Raw genomic sequence first — 16,825 nt, forward strand, 5'->3', positions numbered from 1 at the left:
AATGGACAATATAGTGTGTGTGTGTGTATATATATATATATATATATATATATATATATATATATTTAAAGAAGTGCTAGCTCTCTCTCTGTCTCTCTCTCATGTATATCTATATGTGTATATATATGTATATATATGTATACACACACACACACATATATATATATATATGTACTAAGTGAAATAAATCAGAGAAGGAAAATGCCATATGATTTCACTCATGTGTGGAATTTAAGAAATAAAACAAATGAGCAAAGGGGAAAAACAAGAGAGAGACAGAGAGACAGAGAGGCAAACCTAGAAACAGATTCTTAACTGTAGAGAACAAACTGATGATTACCCCAGGGGAGGTGGGTGGGGGCACGGGTTAAATAGGTGGTGGGATCAAGGAATTCACTTGTCATGAGCACTGGGTGATGTATGGAAGTGTTGAGTCATTCAACTGTACACCTGAAACTAATATTATACTGTATGTTAACTAACTGGAACTTAAATAAAAACTCAAGAAAATAAATTTCCAGGAAAAAATGTATAAAATGTATTTTCTCCACTATAATAAGGTACTTCCCTATTCTTTGAGAAACTAAATGTTGTAGAGTGTTTTGAAATCTTTTGGCAGTAAATATGCCTTTTCCATCCCTATCCTCCACTGATAAAAAACAAAACTTCGTATCTAGGAATAATGAGATTGTCTTATCTGGAATATGAGTTGAAAAAACAGAAAAAGTAATTCTGAAACCAGAAAATGTATAGACCACAGTGTGGTGATACATATATATGTGTAGACACACACACACACACACACACACACACACACACACACACACACACATTCTTTTAATACTTACCCAGGGCATTTGGAAAAATATCTGTGTCTTCTGTCTGTTGCTCTATTAGGATCAAAGCTCGTCAGGGATTTATTGTCTTTCCTATTCCCCCAATAAACAAGGTTTCTCTTATTTTCCCCAAGCGACTCAGGCCTTGCTCTTCAGAAGTCAATCTCAGAATATTTTCATATTACATTTGTCAATGACAGTTGGAGAGGAGGAGTACTGATGTTTGCTGAAATGGAAAAACAAACAAACAAAGCCAAATAAAATTCAGTTGATTGCTTCAGCAAGATTTCAGAAGTCTGGAAGTTAAAATTGACAGATGTACATTTTTTCCTTTTAAAGCTCATTTTGGCTTTCAGCCTGCTGTACTTTAAAGTATAGATGAAGAGTACTTTGCAGTAACAGAGCTAATGATTAAATAGATTTGTTGAGTTTTTTTAACTGACTTATTTTCTAGAAAGTTCTGTGAATTTTCAAAGGCTACCGTTTATTTAGGCTAGCAATAATCCGTCTTGCACATAATTCTTACCCATTTTCTTGAAACCAAAGTAGTGGCCTTGGGAGTCTGAAGAGGTCTTACTTGCTAGTCTTTAGGGGCTGGATTTTTCTCTTTCCCCAAGGGCAAAACAGATTTCCCCATAGAAAATCCAAAGATACTTTTGTGTTCTCTGTCTCAGGGGAAACTCTAAGAGAAGCAGGTTTGTTGCTGCTCTAAATTCATAACAGAACAGTATTTCAAATTCTCAGAGAGGAGTTTGAGAAGTTAGGTTGAAAATAACTTACAGGTGTTAAGCAAGTATTTAAAAGCTTAAAAGAGGTTAAAGTAGCTTGTGGCTAAAGTTTCTAACATGGCAAAAGTACGCCAGGGTTCTTGAACAATTGACAGAAGAAAAACATCTAATTTTTATTCTCACATTTTCCTCACAAGGAAATACTTGTTTTCCTGCACTACAGATCTCTTCTCTGCGGAGTTTTAATTATCCCTTGCCCTAAGTGCCCCTGCTGCTCATGAAATCTGTGACCAAGTCCACTTTTCTAATCCATCTTAATATTGGCACTTAACCAAACTAACATTTTGTTTGCTTTCCTAAACAAAACAAGGCTCTCCTTAACTAGAATTGGAGTATCGTGTTGACTAAATGAAATGATGTGTGTGTGTGTGTGTGTGTGTGTGTGTGTGTGATCCACTACAGAGCACAATGGGGAGACGTAAAACTTGAATCACACAATGCCACTGCGCCACAGGGCTCAAGGTCTAGAGGGGAGGGAGGTGTTCTTTCCACCTAACACCAGAAAGGTCAGAGTGGGTATTGCCGAGCGGGAGTAAGAGGGTCCAGAGGCGTCAATGAGATTGGTAGGTGGGAAACTATGTAGCAGTAATGAGTATCAGTCCTTAAAGGACAGGCTTGAGAGTGGCTGAGGAAAGTGTGTAGTTGAACGGCTGCCTACACTTAGCCTAATCCCACAGATCCCAACCCTGGCTGCATTAGAGTTGACTGGGGAGCTTTAAAAATACAGATCAGTGGGGTGCCTGGGTGGTTCAGTCGGTTGAGACTCTTGATTTCAGCTCAGGTCACGATCCCAGGGTCATGGGATCGAGCTTTGTGTCGGGCTCTGCACTGAGTGTGGAGCCTGCTTAAGATTCTCTCTCTCCCCTATTCTCTCTCAAATAAAATCTATGTATAAAATTTGGGGGGAAGTTTATCCATATCTACAATTTACTGTAAAATGGGTCCCCTAAAAAAGGTGCCTTACTGGATAAAGGGATGGAGGAGTACTGGGGGAAAACTGGTTCCTATTTCTGGAAATTCCAGGATTAATTGGTCTGGTTGGGGTGCAGGCATCAAGGTATTATTTTTTTTTTTTTTGGCACCAGTATTTTTTTTTTAATTTTTTTTTTAACGTTTATTTATTTTTGAGACAGAGAGAGACAGAGCATGAACAGGGGAGGGGCAGAGAGAGAGGAAGACACAGAATCTGAAACAGGCTCCAGGCTCTGAGCAGTCAGCACAGAGCCTGACGTGGGGCTCGAACTCACAGACCGCGAGATCATGACCTGAGCTGAAGTCGGACTCTTAACCGACCGAGCCACCCAGGTGCCCCTGGCACCAGTATTTTTAAAAGCCTTGTGGGTGCCACTCACATGCAGTCCAAGCTGAGAAATTCTGAACTGGAAGAACAGAGAACACAAGTGGGTAAAAAGTACTGAGTAGTACATGTGGACTCCGTAGAAGAATCAGGTTTCCTTTAAAACAAGCTAGGGGCACCGGAGTGGCTCCGTTGGTTAAGCATCCGACTTTGGCTCAGGTCATGATCTCACGGTTTGTGGGTTTGAGCCCCGTGTTGGGCTCTGTGCTGACAGCTCAGAGCCTGGAGCCTGCTTCAGATTCTGTGTCTCCCCCTCTCTCTGCCCCTCCCCTGTTCACACTCTGTCTTTCTCTGTCTCTCAGAGATGAATAAACATTAAAAAAAGAGAGATAAAACAAATCAGCTAAAACAGAGTAGAATTGGTGAATTAGTTGTCTGTGACTGCTAAAACAAATGACTACAAACTTAGTGGTCATTTATTACCCAACAGTTCTGTAGATGAGAAGTCCAACGTGGGTCTCATTGGGCTACAATGAGGGTGTCAGCAGGGCTACATTCCTTCCTGGAGGCTCCAAGAGAGAAGCTAATTCCTTGCCTTTTCCAGTGCTAGAGTCTGTCAGTGGCCCCCTTCCTCTATCCTTGGAAGCAGCAACTTTGTTTCTCTCCGAGAGTTCCCAAAAGTCTCAGCCCAAACTTCTCTAATTACATGTCCCTCTGAATCCTCTTCACTTTTAAAGACCCTTGTGAGGGGCGCCTGGGTGGCTCAGTCGGTTGAGCGTCCGACTTTGGCTCCGGTCATGATCTCGTGGTTCATGGGTTCGAGCCCCATGTTGTGCTCTGTGCTGACAACTCAGAGCCTGGAGCCTGCTTCAGATTCTGCGTCTCCCTCTCTTTCTCTGCCCCTCACTCACACATGCTCTCTCTCTCTCTCTCTCTCTCTCACTCAAAAATAAACATTAAAAACAGAAAGAATTAAAAAAAAAATACTCTTGTGACTGTGTTGGGCCCACCTGGATAATCCAGGTTCATCACCCTGCTTTAAGGCCAGCTGATTAACAACCTTAATTCCCCTTTTCTGTGTAACATAACATATTCCTAGGCTTTGGGGATTAGAACACAGTCAGTCATCTTTGGGGGCCATTTTTCTGCCTCCCATAGAAAGATCCACAATTTCTCAAACGACACTTTTTATTTATTTTATTTTTTTAAAAATGTTTATTTTTTATTGGGAGACAGTGAGAGATAGACATGAACATGGGAGGGGCAGAGAGAGGAGGAAACACAGAATCTGAGGTAAGCTCCAGGCTCTGAGCTGTCAGCACAGAGCCTGACGCGGGGCTCGAACCCACAAACCGCGAGACCATGACCTGAGCCGAAGTCGGACGTTCAACCGACTGAGCCACCCGGGCGCCCCAAGACACTTTTTAAAACACAAACCAAAAAGGAAAAGACAGGTAAACCCAACTGCATTAAAATTCAGAACCTTATTCATTAAAAAGCACTATTAAAGAGAATAAAAACATAAACCATAAAGTGAAAAAAGGATAATGGCAACACAATATTCAAAACCTACAAAATACTACCATAAATCAATAAGAAAAAACATCCAAAGGAAAACGGGCAAAGGAATTGTATAGGCATGTCACCAAAGAGGACATACCTGAGGCCCATAAACATAGGAGACGTTCATCTGCATTAATATGACACAAAGAACAGCTTTTAAAAATACCATTTGGCAAAAATGTAAAAGTTGGACAATCCAGGTATTGACAAAGCTGGAGCACCAGGGACGCCACTCCTATGGAGCACTGGTAAACTCTCACGTGTGCACAACAGGAAACAGATCGCTATGTAGAGTGTTTGTGCATCATAGAAAAACACTAAAAATAACCCAAAACATCCATCAACAGTAGAATGAATAAATAAGTCCTGCTGTGCTCGTTCAAGGAAAATAATGCATTACTATTAGACACAGATAAATCCCAAAGACATAATACTGAATGAAAGAAGCAAATCTTAAAAGATTATCTACATATGGATACATTTAAATTGTGCATATATGCATATTTAACTTGTACGTACATGTTTGCATACATTCTTTTGTATTTTTTTTATATATCACAATGTTTAAAATGTTTTCTAAAAAGCAGACTTAGAAAAGGTCATTCTCTAAAAATTGAATGGTTTTGGGCACCTGGGTGGCTCAGTCGGTTAAGCGGCCGATGCTTGATTTCAGCTCAGGTCATGATCTCACGGTTTGTGAGATCAAGCCCTGAGTCAGACTCTGTGCTGACCGTGCAGAGCCTACTTGGGATTCTGTCTCTCTCCCTCTCTGTTTGCCCCTCCCTCACTCATGCTTTCTCTCTGTCTCTCTCTCTCTCAAAATAAATAAACATAAAAAACATTGTAGAGCAGTTTACAGATTACTAAATTCTTTCACATAGTCTTACTTAGTTCTCACAAGAACCCTACAAGATCTGTATTATGATCTCAATTTATGAAAGATCAAATTAAAGCTGGAAAAGTTTAAATGACTCTGTCCAAATTAACGCTGGGCCAACTGTGAAGCCCAAGGATATGGCTACAAATTTTACAGAAAAATCAAAATGTAAGTACATGCATAAAAGACTATTTGTTGCTAACCAAACAAAGTGTGTCGATGGTTCCCACCTTACAGAGCTCCATAGTGCTCCCAGATTTCTGTGAAGTACTTGCTCCATCCTTTCTTTGTCACCCAGGGTCCCCATGGGACCACCATTCGCATCCATAGTTATCATAGATTTCCGTATTAACTACATGACGATATTGTGGCAAATGGCAGTAAAATCTCTTTAGGAAGGCTCCAGCTTTTCCTCACGTACAACATGCTGCCATTTGGTCTCAGGGCGGGGCTGCTATCACCTTATACCCTGACTGCCCCCATCACAGAGGGTAGCCTCTGCTCCTGTTCAGTCCAACCCTTCTGCTCCGCGTCTGCAGAAGCAGTGGCATGTGTGACTAGGGGAAGAGGAAGAGAAAAGGTCAGGTTCCTTCTGTAGTTTGTAGGACATCTCAAGGATTCAAAAACATGAATCCATAGTGATGAATGCAGAAAAACGTGCTGGGGTTTCTGAATACACAGCAGAGGAGTGGAGAAAGCACAGGTTGAACTAATATTAAAATACTTGCCCTTCACATGTGAAAGTCAACATTCTCAGCTCATTTGGATCTAAAAATAGCATGGAAGGAAGTTGATAGAAGCTGTTCGCATACCACACAAGTTAGGCAAGAGAATGTTAAATCCAAAGCCACTAATGATAATCCGTATTGGAGAGTGGACTCTCTCAGTTGTGAGGCTACCCTGGGGTTTGGCATTCATAAGTATATGACCATGAGTTAAGTAATCAGACTCTGCAGAGTCTGATTCTTAAGTCTAAAAGCTGACTGGGCTGAACTCTGAACTGGTGTGTCTTTTCTCTTTGTGTGCTTAATGATTACATCAGTTAGAATCCTTTGAGCCACCAGATGAAAACTCAGCTAGAATTGTGTGAGACAATAAGGAAAATGTATTACTCTACACACCAAAAGGTAAGAAAGTTGGCTAGTTCAGTGGCTTGAAGACCCAGAGTTTTTCTTCATTCTGCTCTACTCTCTTCAACTTGTCTGCTTGTCCCCTCTTGGTTATAAAATGGCTGCAGCAGCTCCTGGCATCATGTCTTCATCCAACATTCAAGCCAGAATATCCAAAGGCTGGAAGAGACCATATTCCAGGCTGGTGTCTGTTTATAAGAAGGAGATAAACTTTCTCAGAAGCCCCTGCAGACTTTTCTTCATGTCACACTGGCTACAATCGTGTCAAGTGCTCATTCCTAAGCCAGTCACGGGCAAAAATCATGAAATTACCATGGCTGGCTTAGACTGATCAAGACTCATGCCTGGGTTAGGGCGGGCCTCCTCTTCCTAAAACTCAGCATCTCTTGATAACCTGAACAAAAGTAAGGTTTTCTTAGCAAGGAAGAATTGAGTGGGGAGGGCAACCAACCGTGTCTGCTATGACGAGAATATTGTCCCATGTCACTGGTTCTCCTTATAGGCTCTGCCAACATAAACGACCGAAGCATGCTGGGGAAGCGTGACAGTGAAATGGCTGTCATTGTACAGGACACAGAGACAGTCCCTTCAGTAATGGATGGGGAAGAATACCAAGCTGGCCGGTTCGCCCAAGGACTTCGGCTGCAGAGCTTCAGGTGGGCCATCGAAAGCTGTGTCCTTCTTACATGGTTTCACTGTGGTGTTTGCTGAAACCCAGCCCCATCTCCTGCCCTTAGCAGTCATATCATCCCCCAGATTCTTCGTCTAAAACAGCATCTCCCAGAATACGAGATGTGAGTCACCAGTAGTGTTAGAAATTACTTTATCTGGGGCGTAAACATTCTCTATTTTAATCGTTTTTTATTATCTTTTGAGAGATAGAAGATGAGTGGGGGAGGGGCAGAGGGAGGGAGAGAACACCCAGCGTGGAACCTGACACGGGGCTTGAACTCACAACCCTGGGATCGTGACCTGAGCCAAAATCAAGAGTCAGACGCTCAACTGACTGAGCCACCCAGGTACCCCTGTTTTTATTATTTTTATGTGTAATTGAGACAAATAGCATTTTAAATTTATTCATTGATTTAGGACCAGGTTGGGTCAACCCATCTGTGTCTATTTGAGGTTTTTAAAGTAAGTCCATGTTTAAAAATTGTAATAGTCCCAATAATACGGGGATGTAAGAAAAATTATTAAAGGAGGGTGTCAGTGCAGACACGAAAGATTCCTGATCTCCTCCAAGAAGATGTGAGTTTTAAACTAATCTGTGGTCAAGCTAAGAGAACACTGGGCTGGGAAGCAAGGGCTGTATGCCCCTAAAGGAGTCTTTTCGTTGGGTTAATGTTTCTGAGAACTTTCTGGTGCTGGGCTCTAACTAGTCTCACCCTAGCCCCTTTAGTCTAGGTGGTCTGAGCGATCCTTCTAGAGCCTAGCTCAGATCCCGTCACTCTGCTCATGGCCAATAGAAGATCCTGACCACTTCCATCCCAAGGCCTTTACAGTAAGCCCACGTTTCCATGATTCTAGAGCTGTATCTGCCGAGATGGGTTTTCACCGTGGCCTCCACAGCGAGGGGCAGCGAGTGTCCCTGATTAAGCTTTAAGCTATTTGGGGAAAGCATACTATGCTTCACAGCACTGCTGTTTTAAGTTTTTCTGGCATGAGTGGTTGAGCTTGGAAACGGGTTCACTTGTAGATAGGCGCATAATGAGTCCTTCGCTCCCTGAAAATACTGCCAGCCACTCCCTTGGTACCTCGACATCCAGATTCTGGCTTTTGAGAAGCGAGATAAGCTTCAGTTCCAGAGAGGGGTCATTCTGCTCCTCTCTGCCCCAGGAGCTCAGCAAATCCATCCCTCAAAATCTGACTGTCAATACTACTTAACAGTTTTTATTGCTTTTGTTACTAATTGTTTTGCCAGTAAGATTTTTTTCCCCAAACTATTGATATTTCAATTAGCTTCTAATGTTGTTTTGTTTCGTGCGGAAGAGATTAAAATTAGTACCCTGTTAATCAACCCATTGATTGCCTACTGCAGCATACATGAGGAAGCAAATATTTCTTCGTGTAAGCTAGAAAAAATGTCTTTTCAGTTCCATGAGAACTGAAGTATTCTCTTTAGAGTGGCGAGTTTCTTTATAACTTTCTAAATGTATAATTAAAAAGGTGTAGGTGGTTTTGATTACAACGTATTTTTGTTGTAGAAGATTTGGCAAATACAGGTAAGCAATGAGAAAATTAAATTCATCGGGTCGCCTGGGTGGCTCAGTCCATTAAGTGTTCGACTTTGGCTCAGGTCACGATCTCATGGTTTGTGAGTTCAGGCCTCACATTGGGCTGTCAGCACAGAGCCCGCGACGCATCCTCTGTCCCCTTCTCTCTCTGCCCCTCCCCCACTCGTGCTCACTCTCTCTCTCTCTCTCTCTCTCTCAAAAATAAATACAGTAAAAAAATGTAAAGAAAAGAAAATTAAATTATCTGTAATCCCACTGCCCAGAGCTAGCAATTTTAACATCTGCTGTATATCATTCCACTTTGTTCTGTACATATATATTACTATTGTGTATTTCTTTTTTAAAACATAATTAGAATCTTACAGTCCTATGAAGTTCTTTATTATTTAAGTAATGTTACACACACTTTTCTGTGTCATTAAGTATTCTTCTATAACATTTAATGATGCATTGTGTTACATCATATGAGTATGCTGTAATTCCTTTACATAATAAGACCTCATTGATAGGCAGGTTTTTCACAGATACAAAAAAGTGGTATAGGGATGCCTGGCTGGCTCAGTTGTGGAGTCTGCGACCCTTGATCTCAGGACTGCAAGCTCAAGCCTCACATTGGGTGTAGAGATCACTTAAAAATAAAATCTTTAAAATAAATAAATGAGGTGGGTATTTTCGTAGACAAAATCTGATTTACTTTCTTAATTGTTTCCTTAACTAGATCCTTACTGTGGAATTTCAAATCAAAGGAAATGTGCTGTTTCCTTTACCCTCTAACTTCTTGCTGTTATCATGAGTAATGCTTTAGAGGGCTCATTCCTCCTGTCTCTACCATCACTGGGTTCTATTATTTTATTTTATCTTTCCCAATTTGTTGGATTTCAAATGGAATTTCATTATTTTAGTTTGCATTTTTTGAGGGTTTTAAAAAAAATGTTCATTAGCCATATTGTTCTTGTAATTGTTCCACTGGAAATTACCTAGCCTATTCATGTCCTTTGCCCATTTTGTTGGAATGTTTCCCTTTCTTTGAATGATTTGTAAGTAATGTAAGTATATAAGAGGCTAATTCTTTTGTCACATTGGTTGCAAATCTGATCTGTCAGTTGCCTTCAAATCATATTTAGGGTATTTGTGGGAAACTCCAATTCTTACTAATTAAATCTAACAGGTTTTTCCCCCTCCTTTTCTTGCATGCTTCGTATGGTTTCCCCAACCCAAGATCAAATACTATATGTTCTTCTAGTTCTTCTTTGATATTGCTCTTTACATTTAACCTCTGTAGCTTATTTTCATGTAAGAAATGAGGTAGCGACTCTTAACTTTTCCTCCCAACCTACCAGTTGATCCAGAACTAAATGATCTGCAGTATTCTCTGCCTCTCTGACATGCAGTGCCTCCTTATGACACATCACAAGGCTATAAATCCTCACTTTACCTGTAGTCTCTCCACTACATGATAATGTAGTTTGCTTACTTGTCCCAGCGTGACACCGCTTTAATTGTAGCTGGGCACTTGAATACTGCTTCTTGCCACCCCACTTCCCAAATCAATATTCTTTTTTTTTTTTTTTTTTATTTTTTTTTTTCAACGTTTTTTTTTTTTTTTTGGGACAGAGAGAGACAGAGCATGAACGGGGGAGGGGCAGAGAGAGAGGGAGACACAGAATCGGAAACAGGCTCCAGGCTCCGAGCCATCAGTCCAGAGCCTGACGCGGGGCTCGAACTCACGGACCGCGAGATCGTGACCTGGCTGAAGTCGGACGCTTAACCGACTGCGCCACCCAGGCGCCCCCCAAATCAATATTCTTTGGCAGAATAATCTTGGCTGCTCTTAAACATTCACTCTTCCGCATGAACTGGAGAATATTTATTCACACTCTCTTCAAGTTTTTTGTTGTTGTTGAGGACACAATAGATTTATAGATCAATATAAAAAGAAGGGACATATTCATAGTGTTGAGTCATCCTGTTGAAGAACAATGTATAAGCTTCAGTTTTTTTCAAATTCTTTTCGGATTTTTCTTTAATAAAGCTCTAAGGTTTTCATTATTGGGGTCATTGCTCTTCAGTAATCATTAGAGTTTTATTTTAACTTTTTAGTGCTGATCCTATGCATTTCGTGTTAAATATATTCTTAGGTGCTTTTATTTTTCTGACAATTTTCAAAGCGTCTTAGAGAAGCAGTTGTCCTTGAACAATCATTTTCACGTTGTCCCAGTGGCAAACACGGATAATATGGTATAAAGCACCACAAAAAACCTTGATTGATTTTATTAGGAAATGTTCTCAAAGATAATATTGGGGCCTAGAGCACAGCCATTTTCTCACACACACACACACAAAATTGCAGCTTCCATCCATTTTCCATCTGGGTTATTTTTGAATAGAAATAGAGAGACATATTTCAATGTGAAATCAATTCTAAATAGAGCCAAACATCAGGGTACTGCACTTAATGTCACAGCCATGTGCCGAACAGTTCATTAAGTCCTAGAAAATTATCCAACTTTACAGATGTAGCCATCACTCAACAGGAACCATTATCCACACAAGTAGAGCTCAGAATCATTTAAAGTGATAGACGTGAGGAATGGAAAGAACAGGAACTATTTTCTGCAGTTTTCTTCCTGTCCCACTGATGCATAAACAAACATTAAATAATTCCCATGATACACACCAGCATTAAATCAGACTAGATTTCTGTCAAACCTTAGTCCTCAAAAGAATATCCGGAAGACTTCATAATGTTTTTACTGTGCATTGTAATATGAATCTCTTATAATTAAAAAACTGGCAGGACAAATAATTTATTACTAAAAACAATCTGTTATAGGAGCCTGGGTGGCTCAGTTGGTTATGATTTCAGCTCAGGTCATGATCTCAGGGTTGTGAGATCAAGCCCCGTGTCAGGCTCTGTGCTGAGTATGGAGCCTACTTGAGATTCTCTCTCTCTCTCTCTCTCTCTCTCTCTCTCTCTCTCTCCCTCTCTCTCTCTGCCCTTCTCCCACTTGTATGCATCTGCACGTGTACTCTCTCTCAAAATAAAATAAAACAAAAAAATCATCAAAAATGCTCTATTGTAGACTTACTTAGATACGTATTCTACAAACAAGCTCTTAACTGATACCTTGGTGGACACATTGTGTCACCTCTTGTTTTCATTTAAAAGCAAAGTCACAGAAATATTCTTTTGGCCAAGTTTTCAGCTGGTTGTATCTGATCCCCATCAAAGGTATTGTTATAAGTGATACATTGTCATAACTTGCACTGTCTTTCAAATGTGGTGCAGTCGCATTTTGCTTTGGGTCTTAGGAACAGCCGGCATCTGTGTGCAAACATCACCCCTTAGATCCTTTTTTTCAAAAGTTATTCCTATGTAGTTTGAAGGAGACATTATTTGAAGTAGACATAAAATTTTGAGGTTGTAAAACCCTAAAAATCCTAGTGAGCCCATAGTGCCAAATCCATTTATTTTACAGAATTTTTATACAGTGGGAAAAGTGCAGACTGAAACTAAAAAGAGATGTCCTTTTATCCCTGTAAACCTGGCTGAGCTTTTTCAGAAGTTAATAAAGTTGGAGATGACTGGGGAACATATGCACAGTTACAGTGTATGTGCCAGAACAGCTTTTCTGGAAGTAAATTTTAATTCTAAAATTTCTCCTGGTGAAGTAATCATACAAATTCACAAAGGATTCTACATGATGAATAAATTATGTTCATTGTAAAGTTGCTCCCAATAATGAAAAGTTGGAAACCATCCAAAAGGTCATAATAAAATAATCGGTTAAAGAAATTTCACATTATGGGATTTTGCAACCATTAAAAATGAAGATATAGGGGTGCCTGGGTGGCTCAGTTGGTTAAGCATCTGACTGTTGACTTCAGCTCAGGTCATGATCTCCTGGTTCGTGAGCTCGAGCCCTGCATCGGGCTCTGCGCTGACAGCATGGAGCCTGCTTGGAATTCTGTTTCACTGGCTCCTGCCCCTCCCCGGCTTGCTCTCTGTCTCTCTCTCAAAATTAAAAAAATAAAATAAAATAAAATTTTAAAAAATGACGATGTAAATCTACATATATTTAAATACAGAGAGGGTGACAATAGAATGACCTCCACACTGTTGAATCCAACAGTCAATTCTCCTCTGAAGTTGACACAGTTCTCATGGCTCGGGGACATGACATCGTGGCTTTTCTCCAGGCTCCCTGGATGCTCCTCCTCTTCCCCACCGTTGAGGCACACCAGGTCCTATACTCACTCCTTTGGTAAATTCAGTTAAGGTCCCACGGCTTTATGAACATAAATATGGGGACAATTCTCAAATTTCTATCTCCAGCCAGGCCCTCTCTCCCAAACTCCAGATTCGTTTCTCCAGCTGCCTACTTTGCATTACCACATGAATGTTTAATGGGAGTCGCAACAGGTTCAAAATCCAATTCCTGGTCTTCTCCCACTAGCTGGCCCTACCAACAGAGAAGTCCCCATGTCGGCCAATGGCAACTACATTCATCTGTTACTCAAGCCAAAACCCTTTTTTTTTTAATTTTTTAATGTTTGTTTATTTTTGAGAGAGAGAGACACAGAGAGATGAGCGGGGGAGGGGCAGAGAGAGGGAGACACAGACTCCAAAGCAGGCTCCAGGCTGTGAGCTGTCAGCACAGAGCCTGACACGGGGCTTGAACTCACAACCTGCAAGATCGTGACCTGAGCTGAAGTCGGACGCTTTACCAACTAAGCCATCCAGGCTCCCCCAAGCCAAACCCTTTTAGTCATCCCTGATGCTTCACTTGTTCCCGCATCATACGTCTACTTTATCGGTAAAACCTGGTGGCTCTGCCTGCCTCTCCACCGCCCAGGCCACCATCATCTGTCACCAAGATTACTGCAGGAAGTCCTAAGTGTCCTCCCTGCTGCAACCCTTGCCCTGCTCTCAATACAGCAGCCGTGTTTTCATATGTCAATCAGGTCTTGCCACTCCTCTGCTCCAGTGTTTGCAATCTGTCCCAGTTTCACTCAGTGTAAAATACAAAGTCCTTCTAAGACCTATTTCCTTACTTCTGTTTTCAATGTAACACTAGCCTTTTTGATCTTCTTTGAACCTATCAGGCATGTGAGAAAGGGCTTTAGACTCCGTTTGAAATCTCGCTCTGTTAGCAGTATGTCTCCAAACTTTAGCTTCCCGTCTGCAAAATGGGAACCCTGTACCGTCTGCCTCACAGGATTGAGGTGTAAATGCTTTTTGTTTGTTTGTTTTTGTTTTTTTACTCCAGGGCCTTCTATAAACACAGGGGCTTTTATCATTTTCAAATACAACCTCTAAAACTTAGCTTGCTTTGCTTGAGAATTTCTTGTTATTTCTAGACCACTGCTTATATAGGATCAAGTCAGACAACATCTAGTATGTGGTTTCTTTTTTGCCAGGCACTCTGGGGATATGAGAGTAGCCAAGTCATGCTCTCTTAAAGAATTCGCATGCTAGAAGTGGTACAGAGAGCTGCTAAAAACAAAAAGTGTATAAAGGACTGCAGGTGTTCTGATAAAACAAAGCATAGGTAAAGTGCAGTGGGGGAGCAGAAGAAGAAGATTCACATTTCTGGGGACTGAAAGAGAAAAATGGGAGATGAGAGAAGGGGAAGCCAGGAATCAAGGGGGAGACTTGCACCAAATCCTAAAAGATAGGAGGTGGGGTCAGGTAAACAGGAAGGGTGGGGGAACACTCCCTGACTACTCCCATCTCATGCTTTTAAAGCACACTCAGTATTTTCATTCATTCTTTTTAAGGATGACTATTTATTCATTGTTGGTCTTCCCCATTAAATTTAACTTTACCCAAAAAGGCTCCACGTCTTTTGTATTCATTTCTGTACCCTAGAGTTTGGCATTGTTCTTGGCCCAAGAGAAGGGAGGAAGGGAGGAAGGGGAGAAGGGAGGGAAAGGGGGAGGGAGGGAAGAAAAAGGGATACATCATTGGGGTTAAGAACACAGGTTTTGGAGTCAGATGGTCTGGAGTCCCAGATCTGCAGCTTACCAGCTGTATGACCTTGAACAAATTACTTATCCTCTCTGTGCCTTAGTTCCCTTATTTGTAAAATGAAGATAATAATAGTTGCTTCCTTATGAGATTATTGAGGATTTACTGAGACAGTTCTTGGAAAGGGTTTAGCACATTTGCTGGCCCATGTCTTGAATGCTAACCCTATCCTCCAAGGTTCTCACCCCCTTAGGCCAAATTCCAAGGATTCTCTTGGAACTAAATTAAGGTCTTTCTGTCTATCCAATAGTTAAGACTTTCAAGCATCAAACAACTTAGGTTTTGTTTTGTTTTGTTTTGTTTTGTTTTGTTTTGCAGCTAAGGTTTTACACACACACACACACACACACACACACACACACACACACAGTTTTAATGGCTTCTTTGATTTTCTTTAAAAAAAAAATGGACTTCTCTGGTTGAGTGCCTGAATTGCATTACTATTTGAAACAATACCTGCTGCAAACTTCTTTATGTCAGTTACTCATTTCACAGGGTGCTTGTATTTCAGGGTTGTCCTTGGCTATCTTTCTGACCCAAGCGAAAACATTCAGGATCCAGTGAGTGACAAATTCTTCAAGGAGGTATGGGTTGCAACGGCAGCTCGAAATGCTACAATTTATGATAAGGTGAGGTTTGCATATCACCACCACCTTTTTTAATTGAATCACGTCACAAAAACACATCATTATTTCTGCATATTATTGGGACAGAGTATTCTTAATGAGTGTAAAAAACTGGTACATTTCCAAGTTGTAATAAAATACCTCTTTGTAGACATTGAAAAACAAAGCCAAAAAGTATCATGAATTATGTTTTCAAAGAGACATTAGTGACATTCTGCTCTCTGATCTGACGCTGGGATCCCATAATGAGCATCCTTAGCAGGTGGTTATCCAGCCTTTGGACATGTCTAGCGACAAAGAGAAAAGAAGCAGATGGGATCCTAAAATGAGTCAGACTGGGGTACAACCCAGCTCGCCCACTTGCTGGTGATACAATTTTGTGTGTAGTGATTTGACTTTCTGAGCCCTCCTTTCTTCTATAAACTGAGAGGGATAGGGCGGTTATGAAAATAAAGAATAGTCTTTTAAATGCAGTTAGCACATAGTGCATAGTAAATGGCATCCATCCTTATGATGAAACTTATTAATAATGAAACACTTCCTCTGTTGGACAGCTCTCATTTTGGAAGGGTGTTTTAAAACCAGCTCCATATGTTAGGGAAGCCAAATGTATCTTTTGGTAAGTTTTGTCCATGGTTATGATAAAAAAATGTAGAAGAGTCAAGAGGTGTCCAACAGTGGAACAGGTTACTTCATGAAGTAGCCAGTTTTCTGTCACAGAAAATATTCAAGCTGAGATCCACTGACCATCTTTCAGAAGTTGCATAAGAATGTGTTTTCTTCTTCATGACTGCCAGAGTCCTTTCCAGGATGGAGAATTCATCATTCCTAATGAAACATGACAATCTACATAGCCTTATTTCATACTGAGGACTCAAGGCCATGATCAAATAGGTCATGTGCATGGAATATTTTAAAATGTAATTTTAGGGGTGCCCGGGTGGCTCAGTCGGTTAAGCGTCCGACTTAGGCTCAGGTCATGATCTCACAGTTTGTGAGTTCAAGCCCCACATCAGGCTCTGTGCTGACAGCTCCAAGCCTGGAGCCTGCTTCAGATTCTGTGTCTCCCTCTCTCTCTGGCCCTTCCCCTCTCGAGCTCTGTCTCTCTCTCTCTCTTTCTCTCTCTCTCTTTCTCTCTCTCTCTCTCTCAAAAATAAACATTAAAAAAAATTTTAATGTAATTTTAAAAATGCAGTGCACAGCCTTGTTTGGATCCTTGGGGGGAGGGTGGGATAGCAGCTATAGAAAGCATTTAGGGAGTAATAATAGGGAAAATCTGAATATGGACTATATCTTAAATGACTTGGAATTGATTTTCTGAGGCGTGAGAATGGTATTGTGGTTATATAGGTGCATCCTTATCCTTAATACATGCTGAAGTGTTCAGGAGGGAAGTATTCTGATATATGAAGCTCATTTTCAATTAGCAAAATAAGAGTACAA

At 40.9% G+C, this 16,825-nt stretch overlaps 1 protein-coding gene across 5 annotated transcripts in view; it reads left to right on the forward strand.

The window, feature by feature from the left end:
* The window catches only part of PLD1 (phospholipase D1), a 213,622-nt gene that overhangs the window by 183,992 nt on the left and 12,805 nt on the right, over nucleotides 1–16,825 (forward strand). For all 5 annotated transcript variants that reach the window (XM_049628563.1, XM_049628566.1, XM_049628567.1 and 2 more), the window contains 2 exons: nucleotides 6,994–7,147; nucleotides 15,268–15,385. In XM_049628563.1, the coding sequence (XP_049484520.1) occupies nucleotides 6,994–7,147; nucleotides 15,268–15,385 (272 nt within the window). The remainder of the gene's footprint in view (nucleotides 1–6,993; nucleotides 7,148–15,267; nucleotides 15,386–16,825) is intronic.

This window comes from Panthera uncia, chromosome C2, assembly GCF_023721935.1.
Source record: "Panthera uncia isolate 11264 chromosome C2, Puncia_PCG_1.0, whole genome shotgun sequence".
NCBI classification, from domain to species: domain Eukaryota; kingdom Metazoa; phylum Chordata; class Mammalia; order Carnivora; family Felidae; genus Panthera; species Panthera uncia.